At 31.8% G+C, this 21,126-nt stretch overlaps 1 protein-coding gene and 1 long non-coding RNA gene across 3 annotated transcripts; both read right to left on the bottom strand.

Annotated features, from left to right (window-relative positions):
- Window positions 1-1,671: 1,671 nt before the first annotated feature.
- Window positions 1,672-6,316, bottom strand: LOC143074354 (uncharacterized). Of its 2 annotated transcripts, none has more exons than XM_076249845.1 (5): window positions 5,994-6,316; window positions 3,877-4,373; window positions 3,458-3,592; window positions 2,904-2,995; window positions 1,672-2,001 (listed from the first exon to the last, which is right to left on the bottom strand). In XM_076249845.1, the coding sequence occupies exons 1-5, from the start codon at window positions 6,082-6,084 to the stop codon at window positions 1,944-1,946; spliced, it is 873 nt and encodes a 290-aa protein (XP_076105960.1). In that variant the 5' UTR covers window positions 6,085-6,316; the 3' UTR covers window positions 1,672-1,943. The 2 variants fall into 2 exon arrangements, with proteins under 2 accessions (XP_076105960.1, XP_076105959.1); XM_076249844.1 differs by having other exon boundaries at window positions 2,904-2,998; window positions 5,994-6,315.
- A 4,593-nt stretch (window positions 6,317-10,909) lies between these two features.
- Window positions 10,910-20,864, bottom strand: LOC143074353 (uncharacterized). The gene is made up of 5 exons (XR_012977816.1): window positions 20,743-20,864; window positions 17,573-17,688; window positions 14,275-14,348; window positions 12,213-12,518; window positions 10,910-11,138 (listed from the first exon to the last, which is right to left on the bottom strand). It is a non-coding gene; the product is annotated as an uncharacterized LOC143074353 (long non-coding RNA).
- Window positions 20,865-21,126: the final 262 nt, after the last annotated feature.

The raw sequence follows: 21,126 nt of genomic DNA, 5'->3' as shown, positions 1-21,126 counted from the left end.
CCTTTTTTTTTGGGGGGGGGGGGGGGGGTCTCTTCAGTTTATCACATAAATGACTGCTTATTCAAAAGTTCTAGATATTTTTTTACTATTGTTCTTATCTAATGTTTAAATACGATTTATAACATATGATTTTTTTTTGTCGGGCAAGGATAAAACTAAGAAAGATAAAAGTTTTTTTCGGGTGTTTTTGCTTCATTTAGACACGAAAAGGGAATAACGGACGACTAAATTAAAGTGTTTGTTTTCATATAATATATTGAACTTGCGAATATATCTCACCCAACACGTTTTGATCGGGACAGTGAAACCTAGTTCAATACGGTTTTATTCATTGAAGTTTGCACGCATAGTTCTTATTTAAAAAAAAAACCACACAAATAAAGCAAGATCTATTAATTAATTGGACTGAATAGACAAAACTAATTATTCTGCATTCGCATGTATCTTAATGTAGGAAAATTACCAAATCAGAAACAAAAGGAACATTTGCCGGATAAATATTGTGAAGGACCTTATGCATCTAGGACTGTCCGATTAAAAGTTCTTAAACAAGCTGTTTAAAAAGCTAATTGTTGGAAGAGTTTACTTACTGTTTTCTAAGGTCTGATCTTTACGATTCTATTTCATGATTACTGACAGATCGAAAACATCAAGTATATATAGCATGAAGTTGTTGGGCATAATATTCATTGGTCAGTTATAAATGAGGTCTGTACGGGGGTTTTGATTGCTGATTAATTAAATAAGAAATCGATATTTTGAAAAGTTGGCTAAAAAATATAAATTTACCCCCTATTTTTGTAAAACTATCATTTGGTGTTATTTAGATGCTATTTTTTTTTTTATCATAAATAAATAATTCTATGATGTAATGGCATTAAATTGGTCCGTTTTCATTTTAATTTGGTAACTGTTAATTGTATGTATCAGTCTGAGCACTGTTTAACTATCATTTAAGTTTGGCATATTTAGACTCGTCCAGTTCAGGGGAATTAGGTTTCTGCAAGTGCTTTTTATGTACTTTTCATATGTTTTTGACGGTTTGTAAGTCAGTAAAAGTTCAATGATTAAGTTAATATTGACATTAAAAAGACCTCCTCACAAAAAGGGCTGTTCAAATCCCCTCGCCCTTCGGGCTCGGGGATCTGAACACCCCTTTTTGTTCGGAGGCCTTTTAATATCAATATTAACTTATCATTGAACTTTTACTATTACTTATCGTGGGATTTTGTCTGATGCTTGCTCCGTTTCTGTGTGTGTTAGTTACATTGTAGTGTTGTGTCATTGTTCTCCTCTTATATTTATGCGTTTCCCTCAGTTTTAGTTTGTTACCCCGATTTTGTTTTTTGTCCATGGATTTATGAGTTTGAACAGCGGTATACTACTGTTGCCTTTATCTATGCCTTGAAAATTTTAAATTGTATATTTTAGATTTTTTTTATAATCTAGATATATGTTTTACTTTTTTATAACTCAAATATTAGAACTCTTGTCAAATCGGTGACAATGAATTTGGCAGCCAATACCCAACTATCTAAAACCTGCCTTTGCCATTTTGGGTATTGTGTTTAGCCTCTTTTCTTTCCAAACTTAAGAGTTTACATTGAAAAATATGTCGGGAGTCTCGGTGAAGTTTATTACAGGAAATGGATTGCATAGAGCACCACTAAGTTCATTTTAATATTATTTTATTGTCCCTTTTTTATTAATAGTATAGATGCATTCAAATAAATTTACATGTTGAATACAAAAATAATAACTTAGAAAATATAACAAAATACTTGCAAAAATTGACACACATAAAACAAATAGCAAATTTCTAAAAAGAAAGTTCACAAAATCATCAAACTGTTAATGTCACAATGTAGATCTTTCCACTTTTACGTTTGTACAAGGATCTGCTTAAAGCAGCAGATTAAATCATGCAGCAATATTTTACTTTCCTAAAAGGCTGTTTCTTCCTTTTCATACTGCATGGCTAAGCGTCGTTGTTTTCGAAGCCTTTAGAAAAGAAGTTACTTTCATCAGTATGATTAGTGATTGCAAATTATTATTGCTATCTTTGAAGCAAATCATGTTTATTTGTTCAATTTTTTTTTATTTGCTAACCATATGAAACACGTTGAAAGACGTTTTCTCTTAATACACATTAAATACAAACACAACAAAAAAGTTAAATATTGATAAATTCCTGGATTTTTGTTCGAGAGTTTAGGAATTTAGAAAGAAAAATTTAATAAAATGTTAGATTTTTTTTTTTTATAAATTCATGTATTCAATTGGCCATGTTCTTGTCAAAACAATACCACTTGGCAAATGTTATTCACAGAAAAAAAATGCAACTAGTACAGGCGTATAAAATCAGTATAAAAAATTAAACATTGGCGTTCCTGTGAATTTATTTTTTTCTTCAGTTAATTAGTAGCAAATTATCAATAATTCGCCTGTGCACTCAATTTAAATAAAGAAAATCAAGTTATACAGGCTATTCAAACATGTGCTACAGTACTGGTATCTATACTTATTCAGGCACATTGATTACAATGTATATTTACACAACTTATTGGTGCCAAGTGTGGAGCAGGATCTGCTTACCCTTCAGGTGTAGTACCTGAGATCACCCTTTTTTGGTATGTTACGTATTCCTTAGTCTTTAGTTTTCTATGTTGTGTCTTGCGAACTATTATTTATCTGTTTGTCTGTTTATTTCTAAGCCATTGCGTTGTCAGTTTATTTTCGATTTATGAGTTTGACTGTCCCTCTGGTATCTTTCGCCTTGTCTTATATACATGCAAAATAATCCTAGACTATAGTAGGTTACAACAAACGTTTAACTACTTATTACCAAGCGAGAAACATTTTTGATTTTTTTTAACACAAAACCATTCAGCTACACAACTTACCACATTATATATATCACTAATACAATGACAATGAATTCCACTACACAAATCACTGTTGTTGTTATTACCCAAGCATTTAGATTCTCACTATTCTGCTGTTGAAGATAGACAAAATGTAAGTCAAAGAGTATTTAAGTTATATATCAATATAAATATATCACAGAATATTCAGATGTGATTTAGTCTATAGAAAGTATGTCGTTACAGTACAAGAATAATTTGAATGTTGTAATGATTTTAAAGTATGGTAAGTTTATATGTTTCCTGTAATATTTATCGACATATATATAAAAAAACATACACACCCAAATAATTATTTATTTCACTTCAAGATAGCCTGATCTTGAAAGTTATAACTTTATAATATAAAGCTGCAAGTTCATTTTCAGTGCTGTAGTTGTACTTAAATAATAACATTGATTGTTGAAAATTATGTTCCGTAGTATGTTTGAATGTTTAATTTTTTGAGAGATATATATTAAACTTATGTTTTTTGTGTCAGGTGTGGGTTTTTGTCGTATTTCTGAGTCTTTCTTATTATGCAATTCACTTACTGCTGATCCAACTGCACTTGCCGATGTGACGGGAGAGTCACTTGTGGAAGAAGTTTTAGTAGATATGTCCACTGTTGAAGAAGTTGTAGTAGACGTTTTAACTGTTGAAGAGCTGTAGGAAATTTGTGTTGGTGGCTGTTGAAATATGCAAAACTCATAGAATATTGAATATAAATATATATCGTACATTATATTGATATTTTTTTTAACAAGGTGACGAAAATAATACTTATATAAATATGTATTCATCCATAAAAAAAATGTGACTAACACAGTTACAATTCTAACGGATAAATATTCAAAATGCAGAAATGATTTAGTTGTTTTAAGTTGTGTAGTGAGATTGCAAGAATATTAAAATGAACTAAAGAAAAAACAAACATAGTAAGTTAAAATATTTATGTATGCAATTCACTTACTTTTGACTCAGTTGTATGTTTTGGTAGGTTGTAACTTGAAGACACTGACATATGTTTCGTTGTTGGTCGTACTGTAGACGTTACTGTATTAGTTGGATTTGAATTAAATAGTGTAGTGGTCGATTTCCTTGTTGGAGTCAATGTTGAAGAAGCTGTATCAAACGGTTTCCTTGTTGAAGAGCTGTAAGAATATTTTGTTGATGGCACGTGTGTTGAAGTGGTTGCAAGTGGTTTAATACTTGATGGCACGGTGCTCGGCTTTGTTGTTTCGATTGTTGATGGCACGTTTGCTGAATTGGTTGCAATGGTGGTTTGAACACTTGATGACACGGTGTTTGGATTTGTTGTTTCGATTGTTGAGGGCATTGTGTCGGAAATGAGCGTTGTTAAATCAGACGTTGGGGAAATGAAATCAGTTGAAATTATGTCGGAAGAGGGCGTTGATAATTCAGACGTAGTGAAAATCAGATCCGTTGTAGGCAAACTCTCTGTTGTAGCTTTATAAATGAAGAATAAAGTGTAAAGAACATTTCAAATATTCACAACTACGAAATAAAGCAATCGACTTATATTTATCGTTCTGTTAAAACAGTGTTGTTTCATTCAAAATTCGAAATGCATGTACTGAGTCACTATAACAGTTGTTTTTGTTGCGGTTTTTTTCCTTTGAATTTGGTATAATTTGTTCTTTTATTTTTTTCGAACTGTTACACTAAACATAAACAAAACTAACTTTTAGTTTGACCGTTTATAAATTTCGACGTCATAATGTAACTACGATTTCAAGTCAGGCAAAGTCGACCGAAAATGGGATTTGCTATTTTTGAATCTTTTCTGGTGTATAGCTCTCCCACGTTTTCTGTCCTTATATTACTTGATTTTCAAATAATCGGCTTTTGGTTCCTGGTGAAGGTTATTCCCAAAAGCGGTTCGGACGCATCATAGTTATAACGTGTAATCTTATAACTTTTTTTATATAAATCTAATATAAACAGCAATAAAAGAGATTAAAAAATAAATACTATTAAGTTGAAAATGATCCTGAAAATTCCATTACAAAGAACGAAAAACGATCAAAAGACAAGTATCAGTAACAAAACCTTAATCAGCTTAAAAAAGAGCAACACGAACCCAAATAAAACTGAGGATGATCTCATGTGATCCAGAAGGGTAAACATATCCTGATTCTGATGTGACATCCGTGATGTTGGTCATGTAGGTAATTGCCAGATACTAGATATAATTCGGTAGGTCACATTTTAGAAGAGGACATGATTAAGGTAGGACAATAAGAACATAGCTGTCGTCAGATGTGAAACAGAAATTCGATAACGTTGAACGGCTAATGATGCCGTTCGTGATCATGGAAGGATGACTTTGATTTATCCCTTGACACTTCTGGTTTAATTGCATTCTTTAAAGCAGCAAAGCTCAATGATTAGAAAGCTGTGGAATATGATATCTGTTTTACCATAATCATTATTTTCTAGATTAAGATACCTCAGTTTTAACTAGGAAAATAATAGAATTTGCAGCAAAAGAGACGATTTATCGTGTTTGTTCCTAATTATAAATTACTGTTTTTGTGTGTATGCAGAGGCATTTCAGATTTCGATGAACAGATTGTCTATTACCGGTAAATTATACTAATTTCTTTTATAGATACAAATAATTTGTATTGAAGTTTAAGCTGTACGTAAAGAATACCGTAAAAATATTTAAAACTGGATATCCTTATATAAACGGTTATGTTAAATTTACAACATCTTAAAGAATATAAAAGTGATACAATAGTAAGTTTTTAAATATTCTTTTGATCGGTGATTTTGTTTTCATTTTAGAAACAGAAAATTAACAGAGATAACATATGAATGACAGTTAATATCTACCAAACTTGTTATACTTTGGAGATAAAACGTCCAACAGCAATGACATCGACCTAGTAGTTGTTAAAACTGGTTACAGAAACATTATAAACTATGTAAATATACTTATACTTAGGTTACAGTTCTGAAACTATTCATTTCGGTTTTCGTTGTTTTATTCAGCCTATGAAATGTCCTAGCACAAGACTTACGATAATTCATATAAATTATCACTACGTAGATTGTACGTACCTTCAAATACTGTAAGAGGAACTGGCTTGTTCCATCCAGTTTGTTCTGCAGCATTTGTTGCATTACAAGTGTAGTTACCTTCGTCCGTCATCTGTACCGAATAAATAGTCAACGAAGGATCTTGTAGTGTTCCCTTACTAAATCTATTATCTTCTTCGGTACGATTTGCATTCAAGTTGAATGCAATGCTATCTTTATACCAAACAACTTTAGTCAGTTCAGACACAGACGAGATATTACACGGGATAATGACATTCTCTCCTACGGTTACAGCTTCTATTCTCGATATATGCACTTTGGGTATATCTGTTAAGAATGTTGAAATGACATACTATAGGGAAAGAATAACTGAATCTCAAAACCGGTACAAATGTATGAAGTGTTACTATAAAATATTATCGAATGTAATCCTGTGAGTGTCATGAAGATTTGGCTTTCAGTTCCACTACACACTTTATATATGAAAGTGTTGACATTAACGGCTTAGACCCCTATTAACTTTGCAGCATCTGCTTATTTCTATTTACTCAAATGAACTGTTTATTAGAATTCTTTATTGACAAACAACCTATCTATTTACCATTTTAAATGTGCTTTAAGGTTACACATGTATACTAGCTGTATAAGGGGAGATACTTGTATAAATGCTCACACATTGTTGTCAATAAAGTTGATTTGTTATGACTGTCATACACGTGAGAGATTTACTAAGCTATAAAACTAGATTTAATCCACCATTTTCTACTAAAGGAAACACCGGTAACTGTTACAGGTCAGGAATATGACACAATTATTTTCTGACCATTTAAGCATTTTAAATTGTATGTATACAACATTCTACAATAAGAGGCTCGTATAACTTTCTTGCGTACTTTTTTCATGACAATGCATAAATCGGTCATCCAAATTTTTTGCATTTTAATTTGATGTAAATGTATCTATTTATCATTTTAAATGTGCTTTAAGGTTACACATGTATACTAGCTGAATAAGGGAAGATACTTGTATAAATGCTCACACATTGTTGTCAATAAAGTTGATTTGTTATGACTGTCATACACGTGCGAGATTTATTAAGCTATAAAACCAGATTTAATCCACCATTTTCTACTAAAGGAAACACCGGTAACTGTTACAGGTCAGGAATATGACACAATTATTTTCTGACCATTTAAGCATTTTAAATTGTATGCATACAACATTCTACAATAAGAGGCTCGTATAACTTTCTTGCGTACTTTTTTCATGACAGCTGTGTTCCAAACGTTTGATATGCTTGAATTTTTAATTTTGCTATTTGTCCTATAATTTTCCCATTTATTTGTATAGTAGTCCTATCATGTAATGTTGTCATTTAATGTTATATTTAAAGTCATAAAAAACCTCAAATTGAAAAAAATAATGCGAAGTATTTTCATAACTCAATTGATCGTTTTCATTAAAAAACTTATGTACATATACTTTTTTCTGAAGAAAGTTCTTACATTTGTTCATATTTAGAAGAAGTTTATTTTAATTGCTTCCTTCCAAGCCATTTCCCGACATATTTTCCGTATGCAAAGTGACCTCAGTGTGGCACATCTCGTAAAAAAACCGGTGAGCGCAATACGCGTGGATGTCCTTAAAATAAACTTTTATCTGATTGTACATGTGCACGTTCTCATTATCCATGCTTTTTTGTTGATTGTTGACAACGTTAAACTTCGGCTTCAAAACACGAACTTTATTTACCTGCCATATTTTCACAACAACACTGACTGATTAAAAACAAAATTGACGATCATTATACGAAATCTTTTCGAAAAAAAAGATAAAATCGTGCATAGAAGTCTAAGTTTGTGATGTTTGTATGCATTGGTTCAAGAATTGGAATAACATTATTTTTCAACGGTCACTCGTTTCATATGATTTTAACATTGCCATAAAAGTGGGAGGTTTGGCATGCCACAAAACCAGGTTCAACCCACCATTTTCTTTATTGAAATGTCCTATACCAAGTCAGGAAAATGGCAATTGTTATTTGATAGTTCGTTTCTGTGTGTGATACATTTTAATGTTGTGTTTCTGTTGTGTCGTAGTTCTCCTCTTATATTTGATGTGTTTTTCTCAGTTTTAGTTCGTAACCCAGATTTGTTTTTTTCAAAATCGATTTATGAATTTCAAACAACGGTATACTACTGTTGCCTTTGCAAATAACATATTTTCCGTGATGAATTTTCTTCTGAGTTTGGTATTTTTGTTATTCTACTTTTCTTTTTGGTTTAACTAGGGACATACAATTGCACGAAAAAAAATACTTTTACATCAAATAAAAATGCAAAAATTTGTACACAAGATGCAAAAAAAAGTACACAAGCAAATCATACGAGCCTCCTATTGTAGAATGTTGTATACATACAATTTAAAAAGCTTAAATGGTCAGAAAATAATTTTTTTAAAACATGCAGTTTATCTTTATTTTATATCCATGCTGTTATTCGTTTTACCTATGGGTTTCGTGTAAAATGGCTATCAAAGGTTATCTCGCGTAGTCAATATACATGATAGATTGAACTGTCTCAGAAGTGCAATTCACAATACTAGTATTCACTTTGTTAAATGGACATAAGCTACGAGTCTAAAATATAATTTTATGTATGATATATTAGTCAATCAATATTGAAAGTAAAATAGTGAAATAATAATTCGCTTTTAGCTGCCATCATTGTTCAGTTTTGTCACTATAAGCGAAGAAACATAGATAATGTAATATTCACTCGCAAGGAAATAATTAGACCACATTAAATCCGTATTCATGTAAACTTTAATTTAACCCCTTAGCTAGAGATGGATAACGCATGAACTGTGTGTGTATAATTATAATCGACCCCATGCTCTGTCAAAATTATTTATTTTAGACTTATTATTATTTGGATAAATGTTGTATTTATACAAAACTTCAAAGGTGTTTGTATTCTGCTATCTCATATTGTATTTTCTTGTGGTCTCATATTGTAGTTTCTTGTAATGTTCTATTGTATTTTCTTGTAGACTCTTATTATATATTTCTTGTAGTCTCATAGTGGGAATATTATTTCTGTAGTTTCAGTAGGAAGTTGTGTAATCTTTTGTTTGTGTAACTGTTGAGGGATCCTGATATAGCAAATCTCCATTAAAGTCAGCATGGTAATTTGATAGCTAGCCCACATAAATGAGCAAAAAAGACCAAATAACTGCTCCAAAACAAACTGCAAACAAGGCAAATATAAGGGGTTTCTGTGTGTAAACCAAAACATAGTCTCAGCAAATCATACTGGCTTAAAGCAGAAAGACAGTTAGAATAAATAATAATATTTATTAAAAAATCATATAATTTTGGCCCTTGAGAAACACTCAGCATACAAACGGAATTTTGAGTTCCTGCCTGAGCAAGTCAGCTTGCAACCTTCAGTGTAAGGAAGAACCTGCCTGCCCGACAATGCGCCAGCCGGGGAATGTGAAGCGAGGGTTCTACACTTAGGTGATGAGACTATGCGTTTCATCGGCAGCAAGGTAGTGCAAGGGTGTGCCTGGGGGATAGCCCATGTACTAGGGAAGTAGCAGGGGTCTATCAAACTGGCACTGGAATAAATTTGATAAAATTTGTCCCCGAAATGCTTGGGGATGAATGAAATTTTAGAAATGACCAGTGATAAAATTCCATTAGGGAAAAATGAAATAAAGAAAAATATATATCACTGGTTTAAGCTGAGTTGTTTCTCATGTCATGAAACAAAATTGAAGGTGTTAGGAAGGGGAAGGTGGGAGGTAAATTGAATAATAGCACTGTAAAATTCCATCAACTAGTCAGGCTGCTATGAACCAAGAAACTGATTATACAAAGACCATGCAATTGGCTTTACACACAGATTGGGTACATCTAACATCCAGGGGGAGGAGACTGACCTTCTAACCCTCAAATAATATACTATTTATTGTGTAATCAGTATTAAAGAGATCTGGTATCATATCCTGCTTTCCTCTCCTACAGTGATTGTTTGTGACATGTATCTGATTAAGAAAAGATTAGTGTGCCTCCTAGTGAGATTCCAATTGTAACTTCAAAGTGTCAAATGTTAGACTAATCAACCTCAAGATATAACAAGGGGTCTGTGTATGTTAATTAATTGCATCCATGATGTCAGCATCTTTATCATAAAATTAATTACTTGTAAATTGAAATGGCTTTTCTGTTTGTATAAACAATACTTATATTACATATAAGTAAATACATTGTTATAAATCAAATTTTGGAATTTGAGTCAAATCGGTGAACATAAGTTTGGCAACTAGTGCCCTTTAAAATAACAATAATAAACAATCATTTATTAATAGTTTACTTTATGCATTGGCATTTTCTTAAATCTCTTTAAGAAGGTTTTCCGATTGTATGTCCTTTCTTTACAAAGATATATCATTTGAGAACAACTCAAAAAATAATATTTCAGAATAAAAATGAGTTAAATGAATATTTGTGTCAATTGGCAGTCATTTGCAAATTTAAATAAACGTATTTTAACGTTGAAACCTTATTTTTGAAGTAAAAAAAGGAGTAAAAAATATTTCAGTTGATTTCTATCACTGCCTATTGTCTATAATTAATCTCCTGAATTTGTATGAACAATTGTAGTTTTCTCTTTTGTACGTACATCATTATTGTAATACTAATTTGTAATGAGATTGTGATTTTCTTTCTAATGCGGATAAAATCTGTCACCTTAAATATTTGATTTCGATTGATGCCAGTCTCATGTTCTCCGCAGAAAATATCAGTCAAATATTTTCGCTTTTCCCTTTTTATATATACATTATAAATACTATTAGAAAGTACATAATACTTGCCTCGTAGAACTTGCAATCTTATTGGTAAACTTTTACCAATTCCTACCGGATTCACCGCCTTGCAAGTGTAGTTTCCATCGTCGTTTTCCTGAACGAAGTATATCTCCAAGGATGGTGAGGAAATAGTTCCACCATCATAACGATCATTACCTTGAATATCTAATGTACTGTTATTCCTGTCCCAAGTGATATTTATTACTTCAGACGAAGGGGAAACATAACACTGGATGGTGACGTTTGTTCCCTCTACTACAGGATCAATGTAAGTAATGTTTACACTTGGATCTATGAATAAAAAGCTTACATCTGATAAACAGTCATTACCATGCGAATTCGAAATATGATAATCAGTTTTTTATTAAGTATAATGTTGATAATACATTTGGTTTTGTGTGTATTCGGTTAACTATGTGGTAATTTTATATTAGTCGATACTTAACATAAAGGAATGTTGTCAACACAAGCTATGTTGAGTATCCTCATTTGTAAATCTGAATCACATGATCTTTTTTGAAATGGCTGTATAATCCTTTTTCGAGGAGTAGTATTCGCTTTTTATATGTATAATTTCCAAAATAACACGGTTTTCGAAATGTGTATATACAGAGACACCATGAGATTAATGCAAATAATGAGTTTTTCTTCCATCTTTGTAGTATTTTTACGTTATTCCCATAAACGCAGATGGTTGTGGCAGTGTGCATATGTAACGATTTATTTCTTCTGCTGTGATAGTTAATCCTCGGAATAATATTAAATTGTCACAGTAATTTTTTAATCTTATATTTATAATCTGTGAAATTATCTCCAATTATAATACATTTTTGTTTTTTTTTTTATTTACTAATTTAGTTTATATTCAAATACAATATTATTAGTCCATATAGTATTTGCATACGTAAATATATCTTCTTTTTTTATTAACTATTCAATATTTTAACTTCCCAGTGAACTAAAACTAAACAGACATAATATATATTGGGTACAGCAGTCATCATCGTGTAATAATTTTAAAAGGAACAATTCAACAGAATACAAAAATATCTATCTACAAACACATTCATTGATTCACGTGTCTGACGTCAGAAAATTTTATACGTCACATATATTTGTCGTTCAATGTATATACAAACAATTTTAAAATTTCACATGGTCAATGGTAGCATACCGGGTTAAAAAAATTTGTTTTACACGTACTCGTTTGGATATTAATGATGTATATGTACACGTAAAGTCGCACTATGGTTATATTATTTTTGAAATGTACACAAAAAGTATATAAAAAACGTAACGTCTGCTCAAAAAACTTAAATGCAATGAAAATTACACTTGCAATTTAAAATAATGATAAATATTTACGTTCAAAAATTCTCAAACAAACAAAATGGCTAGACCCCTCCTTCTTAAAGTTTTTTGCGTGGCATGAATAATTTCCTTCGTCTTGTTGTTGTGCTGAAACTATTTTAAGACCTGGTGATTTGAATGTACCACCGCTGAATCTGCCACTTTCAAGAATCGGAATTGTGTTATTTACACTTCCATTGTGTTTTAACCATTGAATACTTGTATATTCATCCAGTTGTGAAATATTGCAAGGAATTGAAATTATTTCTCCAATCGCACCTGTCCAAGAATGAGGAACTGTTACAGTAGGAGCTTGAGGATCTGTAAATCAGAGAATTAATTAAATACAAAGATAAAAGCGTATATCTGTTGTGTATACCACACATAGTACTGTAAGAATATACAAGATCAAATGTAGTTTATATTTTAACTGACGGATAATGACATTTGCATTTGCGAATATATTCAGATTAAGATTTGTCGGATTTCGAATAATGTCTTACTTGACATTAATATGTTTGACACATATGTATAAAAGTAAAATCCCAATAAACATTGAACTTCGATGAAAATTCAAAACGGAAAGTCCTTAATCAAATGGCAAAATCAAATGATAAAACACATCCAATGAATGGACAATAATTGAATTGGTACAGACATTTTCAAATTTTTGAACCTGGTTGTATAGCGCTAAACCTCTCACTTGTATGACAGTGGCATGAAGTTTCATAATATTTACAACGATGCGTGAACAAAAAAAAACTTTAAGTTAAAACTGTGAAAATTGGTGTACAACAGTAATCACCGTGTCACATTATCACAACAAAAACATACAAATATTTAACAAAGAATCACAAAAACATATATCAAAGAGGGACGGAAGAAACCAGCGGGACAGTCAAACTTACAAATCGAAGATAAACTGACAACGCCATAGCTAAAAATGAAAAGGACAAACAGACAAACAATAGTCACTTGACACGACATATAAATCTAAAGAATAAACAACACGAACCCTACCAAAAACTAGGGATGATCTCAGGTGATCCGGAAGGGTAAGCAGATCCTGCTCCACATGTGGCACCGTCGTGTTCTTATGAGATAACAACTCCGGTAAATAGTATATTTCGGTAGGTCACATTTATGAAAGGGGAGGGGATTGTAGTTAAGACGTATGGAACATATCCGATATCATTTGTGAAACGGTTATTCCATATCGGTCAACCAACTCGTGATGGCGTCCGTAAAATTTACGAAGAGAGGATTTCAACTTCACATGTAGAATCGCATGTTAGACGTCAGAATGTAAGCGTCACACAGGAAGAGATATAAAATAGTTTTGTCGTTCAGAATATTTTTAAAATCATAATATAACAATAAGATATTAGCATTATAATAGAATTATCAATATGTTCTGCTATTACTGGTCTGAACCCTGAAGCGTCGTCTACGTGAATAAATCATCATAAAATTATAGACGTTGTGATATTCTGGTAGGTTTTCATAAGCGCGAGGAGGTAAAACTAAAAAAAGGTTTTATTCAGGTCCAAATCTAGTTAAATCGTAACATCATTTAATTTGCTTATGTAAAAATATATGCATGTGCCTAGAAAATGGTACTAGATACAATATAGAAAAGTGTAGTAAATGTCTTTAATTCGAATGTATACTACAATTTTTATATTTATTTGTAGTAGGTTATATAAAATTCAAAAAAATACCATATATTCCTCATCTGGTTTAATAACTTATAATACAATTTACAAAATATATCACTTTGAATTAAAACTCTTCATACCATACTGGTACCACAATTTATTTGACCCCGTATAACATTAAATATTAATAAACGCAACAGATTCATTTGCTTCAGGACGTTTGGACAGCCCACTGCACCCTTAGATAACAAAGTGTATTTTAAGGACTGTCATAAATAGGCCTTGAAATTTGAAAAATGTCACCCCATGTAGTCCTCTTTCAAATGTTATCTTACAATTACAATCATTTTTTTAAAGGGTAATACAGACTTTTCTTCTAAATACATCTTGCACTTAAATATCAAATCTAAATAACTTACAGCATCTTTTACACATGAAACCCGTACACGTTGATGCATGAAAGCATTTCGATGTTAATTCGATATCAACAAAGCTGTAAAGAAACAAAATATGTATTCGTCAACACAATTGTGTGCATGAATAGTTTGATATATCACAAAAACAAACATGTAATAAGTATACAAAATGTACCAACCAAAATAAATAACAAAAAGATTATTTCATTTGTTTTATAAGTCAAAGCATAATATATAAAAAAAAGAAGATGTGGTATTATTGCCGATGAGACAACTATCCACAACAGACCAAAATTAAACAGACATTAACAACTATAGGTCACCATACGGCCTTCAACAATGAGCAAAGCCCATACCGCATAGTCAGCTATAAAAGGCCCCGATAAGACAATGTAAAACAATTAAAAACGAGAAAACTAAAGGCCTTATTTATGTAAAAAAAAAAATGAACAAAAAAATATGTAACACATAAACAAGCGACAACCACTGAATTACAGGCTCCTGACTTGGGACAGGCAAATACATTGTTTTTTTTTTTGTACATAAATATAATGTGGCGGGGTTAAACATGTTAGCGGGATCCAACCCTCCCCTAACCTGGGACAGTGGTATAATAGTACAACATAAGAACGAACTATAAAAATCTGTTGAAAAAGGCTTAACTCATCAGATGGACAAAAATACAAGTGGACGTGGCCGGGTACTTATACATCCCAACACAAAAAGACACAATGAACAGATCTGAGAGTACTCGCAGTTATCTGACAGCTAGTTAAAAACCACTAACAACTAATAAAAAAATCATGCATCTAAGACTAAACTATCAATCCGTACACATCTAACATCCAATGGATTTAATAAAGACGTCATAAACAGCCAGAGAAAAACACTACCTTGTGCAATGCCAAGTTACAGGTATCGACAGATTGTAGATTCATGAATATGTATATAACATACTAGTAATATCTAGTTGGCTTTTATTTTACTAATAACAAAATCAATGTTTATACCAATAAAAACAATATTCAATGATCTTATTACAGTGTTGAATAAGTAACCTTTTAGAATAAGTTTATTTAAAGGGCGACAAGTTTACATGGATCATTTTTAAATTGCCGAACACGGTTAACAACATTTCTGTAAAAATGAGGATGTGCTATCCCGTTTGAAATAAGTTTTTTACAGGTACAACCAAACTTCCAAACCAAATCTTTATATCTATTGAAAAGTTAAGTAAAGGTTTTAAGTAATTTATGGTAACGATATCCCTGGTTTAATAATTTACCAATAATACATAGGTTGCGTTCGTTAAAATCAAAAACGTCACAACAGACACGGGCATAGCGAACTAGTTGTGAAATATAAACACCGTAAGATGGTGCCAAAGGAACATCACCATCTACAAATGGACAATTAACAATAGGGAATGAAAAATCGTCTCTTTTGTTGTAAATTTTAGTGTGGAGTTTCACGTTTAAAACCGAAATATCTAAATCAAGGAAAGGACAGTTATTACCGAATAAATTTGATTTATTTAAAGTAAGTTCCTTAGGGTAAATTTCAGCAGTATTTTGAGAAAATTCTTGATTATTTAACGAAAAAATATCATCAAGATAACGGTAAGTGTTGTTGAATTTATCAATTAAATGCAATTTCGACGGGTATTTACTGAGTTTAATCATAAATGTGATTCGTAACAGTACAAAAACAAGTCTGCTATTAAAGGGCACAACTAGTGCCCATGGGGATACCTACAACCTGTCAATAAACTTTGTTGCCGAAACGTACATAAATATTATCAAGAAGAAAATTAACAGCTTCAATCATCTCATCACACCTCCAGTAAGTATATTTAGCATATTTGCCTTTCTCATTAGAGAAGAAGGCTTTAAATAAGTTGCAGCAAATATATTTACATTCAGCTTTACCAAACGACCATTTAATTAAATAGGAAAACTTTTGTTTAATAAGATAGTGTGGAAGTGTAGTGTAAAGAGTAGACAAATCAAAACTATTAACAGAATCAAAAGGACCATCAAAAGCACGTAATTTATCTAAAACATCCAAAGAATTTTTTACACTCCAAAAATGGTTTTGTTAGTTTTAAAATCTGCTTTCCTCGTGGAGTCTTGTAAGCTAGCTTGTCGTTTCCTTGAAGCGTGATTCTTTTTATGTAAAGTTTTTATTTTATATAAATGACTGTTTATACTCATATTTTCTAACTGTTTAACCAGCAAAACGGATTTAAACATTTTGTTTGAATAAAAGCAAAAGAGAATGTACGATGCATGATAATAATTTCAAAAACCAGACAATATCACAGCGTTATAATTGCCAATTAGAATGCTCCCCACCAGAGACCTAATGACATAGAAGCTAACAGCTATAGGTCACATCCGGTAATCAACAATTAGTAATACCCAATCCGAATAGGCAGCTTTAAATACCCCAAAATGACAAATCGTTATGTTAATCCTTAAATGATTTATGTCTCATTTGGTTATAGTGGTAAACATATTAAAATTAAAATTTTAGTTTAAAAACGTAATATCAGTAATAATTCATAAACATTTTGCCGAGACATAAAAAGATGTATATAATCGAATGAAGGTACATGAAGGGTAACCCTTTTTCGATTGTTTATTTTGCTTTTTCTTTTTAGACAAGTAATTTAAAAGAATAAAGCGTCCCCTTTTCTAAAGAGAGAACACTTCACTACAATACAATTGAGAATGGAAATTGGGAATGTGTCAAAGCGACAACAACCCGACCATAGAGCAGACAACAGCCGAAGGCCACTAATTGGTCTAATTTCTAAACAAACATTGTTGTTCAGAAATGTTTTTCTTAATTTCTGATGGAGATAGACCATGATACTTTTAACTCTGTAATATCCCAAATTCTGGAATGCTAGATTTGCGGATAGATTGAGTTCAAATCATCGAAACAATTTAAATAGTGCTACTAAGATAATTTTAATAACAATTATTTTACAACAAAAAAAACTGAAACATTGTGGCAATCATATTTTATTCTGTAATAACGAGATGAATCCCATATTATAATCCAATGAAAGTGTGAAGAAAGAACTGTTTATCTCTGACAAAATTCGTACAGTATAGACATCCAGTATCATAGTTGTATAAGAAAAAAGATCATTACACCTAGAAATCAAATATAAAAGTATTTCCTTTTTTTTCAAAAGTGGACAGATATAAATGGGTTTATATTTATCTGACAATGTCCTTATATTATTTTGTTTTATTAAAGTGCCTTGGAAAATAGTTTAATAAAGAAATACCTCTGGTTGTTTTGGTGAAAATACAATGACAAGGAAGTTCCATTCTGATGTCTGGATGATTGGTACAAAATTTCCTCTTTGTTATTCTCGATATACATTATAAACATGGAAGGAAGCTGAAAAAAAACAAAACACTAACAATTTCAACAGCATACACTGTTCACATTCAAATTAGTAATTTCTATTAAAGCAAACGTTTCATGTAAAACTTCGAATTATTGAAAATATAAGATAACTATGCATGCTTACCATTGATATTAAGCTATTGCAAAATAAAACAATGTTCATCTTGATTAAAAAAAAGATATTTTAACTTTCAACTGTATACAAAAATGATGATTTATTGTACTTTTTTAGTATTTAGTTCAGTAAACATTTAATTATTCAATACTGAAGTACAATTTGAAATGATGGTATTAGAAATACACATATGACGAATGTGTAGACTTTTTGTTGTTTCTTTTTATTGTCGTATTTCAAGTATTGCAAAGTTAAGAAAACAGATAATATTGTGATTGATAATAATTAATACGATCAGTGCCAATTCCTGTTAATACTAACAATAACACCTTTCGTTAACAGTAAGTCTAGCATTCTGCAAAATATATGCTTAAGTAGGTCTGCATGTAGTTTTCAATAAAAGAGGGACGAAAGATACCAAAGGGACAGTCAAACTCATAAATCTAAAACAAACTGACAACTCCATGGCTAAAAATGAAAAAGACAAACAGAAAAACAATAGTACACACGACACAACATAGAAAACTAAAGAATAAACAACACGAACCCCACCAAAAACTAGGGGTGATCTCAGGTGCTCCGGAAGGGTAAGCAGATCCTGCTCCACATGTGGCACCCGTCGTGTTGCTTATGTGATTACAAATCCGGTAAATAGTCTAATTCGGTAGGTCATATTCATGAAATGGAAGGGGATTGTAGTTACGACGTAAGGAACATATCCGATATCATTTGTGAAACGGTTATTCCATAACGGTCAACCAACTCGTGATGGCGTCCGTAAAATTTACGAAGGGATGATTTCAACTTCACTATTTGGAACTCTTGGTTTAATAGCTTTCTTGTGAGCAGCGAACCTCTATCAAGAAAATCATGATAGGAAATGCAAGCACGGGAATATCGTATCAATTGGGAGATATATACCCCGTATGCAGGTGCTGCTGGAATGTTGCTACTTAGAAATGGAAAGTTCACAATTGGAAAGCTGAAATCATCTCTTTTGTCGTAAAGTTTTGTTTTCAACCGACCCTCATTGTCAATTTCTAGATGTAAGTCAAGATATGAAGCCGACTTAATTGTATCTGTAGTATCCTTTATCTCTAGTTCGATTGGATAGATGCGTTCCACATAGTCACCAAATTTTGAATTGTTTAGTGAAAGAACATCATCTATATAGCGGAAAGTAGAGTTAAAGGATATTGCTAACTTCTTGTCTTTCTTCCTAAGAAGTTCCTGCATGAAGTCAGCCTCATAATAATAAAGAAACAAGTCGGCGAGTAGAGGGGCACAGTTTGTTCCCATTGGAATGCCGACAGTCTGTTGAAAAACACGTCCTCCGAACGTAACAAATATGTTGTCAATCAAGAAATCAAGCATCTTGATAATATCAGTTTCAGAGAATTTTTTGTTTGAATCAGAGTGATTCTTTACAAAGTAGGATTTATCCCTCCCTAAGACAAGATACTTGTATCTACGTAGGCCATTCTTTTTTATGAAGCAAAGTAATACCAACTCTTTCAATTTGTCTTTATTTCTATTTCAATAAAATATATAATGAAAAAGGACTGGCATTCCACGGAATATATGCTAAAAGACACTGCCAACATAACCTATATTTTAACAATACACAACATACACAAGGTCGTGTATTTGTTTGCCTGTTATGAAGATTTTCCTCTGAGTTCATTGCATGATATTTTAGTCGTAGATACATGATTTCTTTGTTAGAGGTTATGGCCTTTGAACTAACTGGCAGTAACTGAGTACTGTAAGATCTTTACTTAGTGTCTCTTTGTTTTGGGATAAATAAATACGCTCCCACGTCCTGTCTTTGTCTTCGTTAGATGTTTTATGGTTTGTATCGATCTGATGAGTTAAGCTCTTTACAAATGATTTTTATATTTTGTTCTTATTTAGTATTGTTCTGTCCCTATTTAAGGGAGGGTTTTGCGTCAGCAAATTTAGTTAGACCTTCAACCTTTTGTATGTTCCTGTCCCAATTTAGGAGCATGTAGTTCGGTATTTGTCGTCATATAATTGTTTTTTTTTTCCTTTGTTATAGATTAGGCCGTTAGTTTTTCATAGATGAAAGTTCTTCAATTCTGTTACCCCTATAGTTGACATTGAAGCACCATAGTTATCTCACTATTGAGATGCTTTCAGTTCTTTGCAACACTTGTTTTTATGTTGGATCAAATCATCGGAAAGGGCATTAAGTGTTACCCTTGCCCGTCTATATGTACGTATGTTTGTCCGACCGTTCGTCCGACCCAAACTTGGTTTATGTTCTTGGATTATAGTTTGCCTCAACCAAATGTTATAAAACGTATACGCAATGCTTATTACAACATGATACAAATCAAGTTTGAATTCCTGAGCAGTCACTTTAACTTCTCGAGTTTTGCTCCTTTATAACGTTATATGCAAGCGAGGCCATCATTTGTGTCCCATGGACACATTCTCCATTTATTTTATATGTATCTTGATTGAAAACATTTTAGATGAGTGTTTGAAATGCTTTGATATCAATGTTCACAGCCGTGCAATAACGGTTATTATGTATATTTTAATAACTTTAGAAGAAACAGGTTCACTGTTTGGGTACGCAGATCGTGATACACATGTGACACCGGTTGATCAAATTACAGTTTTTGCAAATTCACTTCATTGCGACATTAACAGAATAACTAAGAATGCACGCCTTAAATCAACGGTGTAATTGCACTCAAATTATATAACAATCCTTAAATCAACTAAAATTCAGACAAGAGACCAGATGAAATAAACATCTTATTCTTAAACAGATAAACATAAAAAAAGATTACAAAATGTCTGCACACATATGTAACTGTCGGTACTTATAAACTTTTACAGTTCGAGTTACGACAGCAAATAACATGAAAAAACAAAATTTCAGTTTTCGGGATACTCACTGTGTCTTGAGGTATTGCAAAATACGTCATATTACTTGTTGTGGCGAAATTGCGGTAAAAGGTTTCGACCACACTTGTGTAATCTAATACTCGTAGACAGTTCTTGTATGTGAACATGGTGAACCTGTAAAAGCATCAACAGTACAAGAAGACACGAGTGTTTTCAAAAAGTAAAATCACAAAAATACTGAACTCAGAGGAAAATCAATTTGGAAAGTCCATAATCACATGGCAAAATCAAAAAACAAAACGCATCAACAACGAATGGACAAGAACTACCATATTCCTGACTTGGTACAGGCATTTTCAAATGTAGAAAATGGTGGATTGAACCTGGTTTTATAGCTAGCTAAGCCTCTCACTTGTATGACAGTCGTATCAAAT

This window comes from Mytilus galloprovincialis, chromosome 5 (genome assembly GCF_965363235.1).
Source record: "Mytilus galloprovincialis chromosome 5, xbMytGall1.hap1.1, whole genome shotgun sequence".
NCBI classification, from domain to species: Eukaryota; Metazoa; Mollusca; class Bivalvia; order Mytilida; family Mytilidae; genus Mytilus; species Mytilus galloprovincialis.
Note: the sequence above shows the minus strand (reverse complement) of the source record. Positions and strands in the feature narration are given on the sequence as shown.

What these genes read in the sequence shown, in the direction of transcription:
- LOC143074354 (XM_076249844.1), bottom strand. Translation starts at nt 6,084, where the DNA reads ATGACGGACGAAGGTAACTACACTTGTAATGCAACAAATGCTGCAGAA. An exon ending in TCCTCTTACAGTATTTGAAG is followed by an intron (nt 4,374 to 5,993) that starts GTACGTACAATC and finishes TCATTTATAAAG; the next exon opens with CTACAACAGAGAGTTTGCCT. An exon ending in CAAGTGCAGTTGGATCAGCA is followed by an intron (nt 2,999 to 3,457) that starts GTAAGTGAATTG and finishes TATCTTCAACAG; the next exon opens with CAGAATAGTGAGAATCTAAA.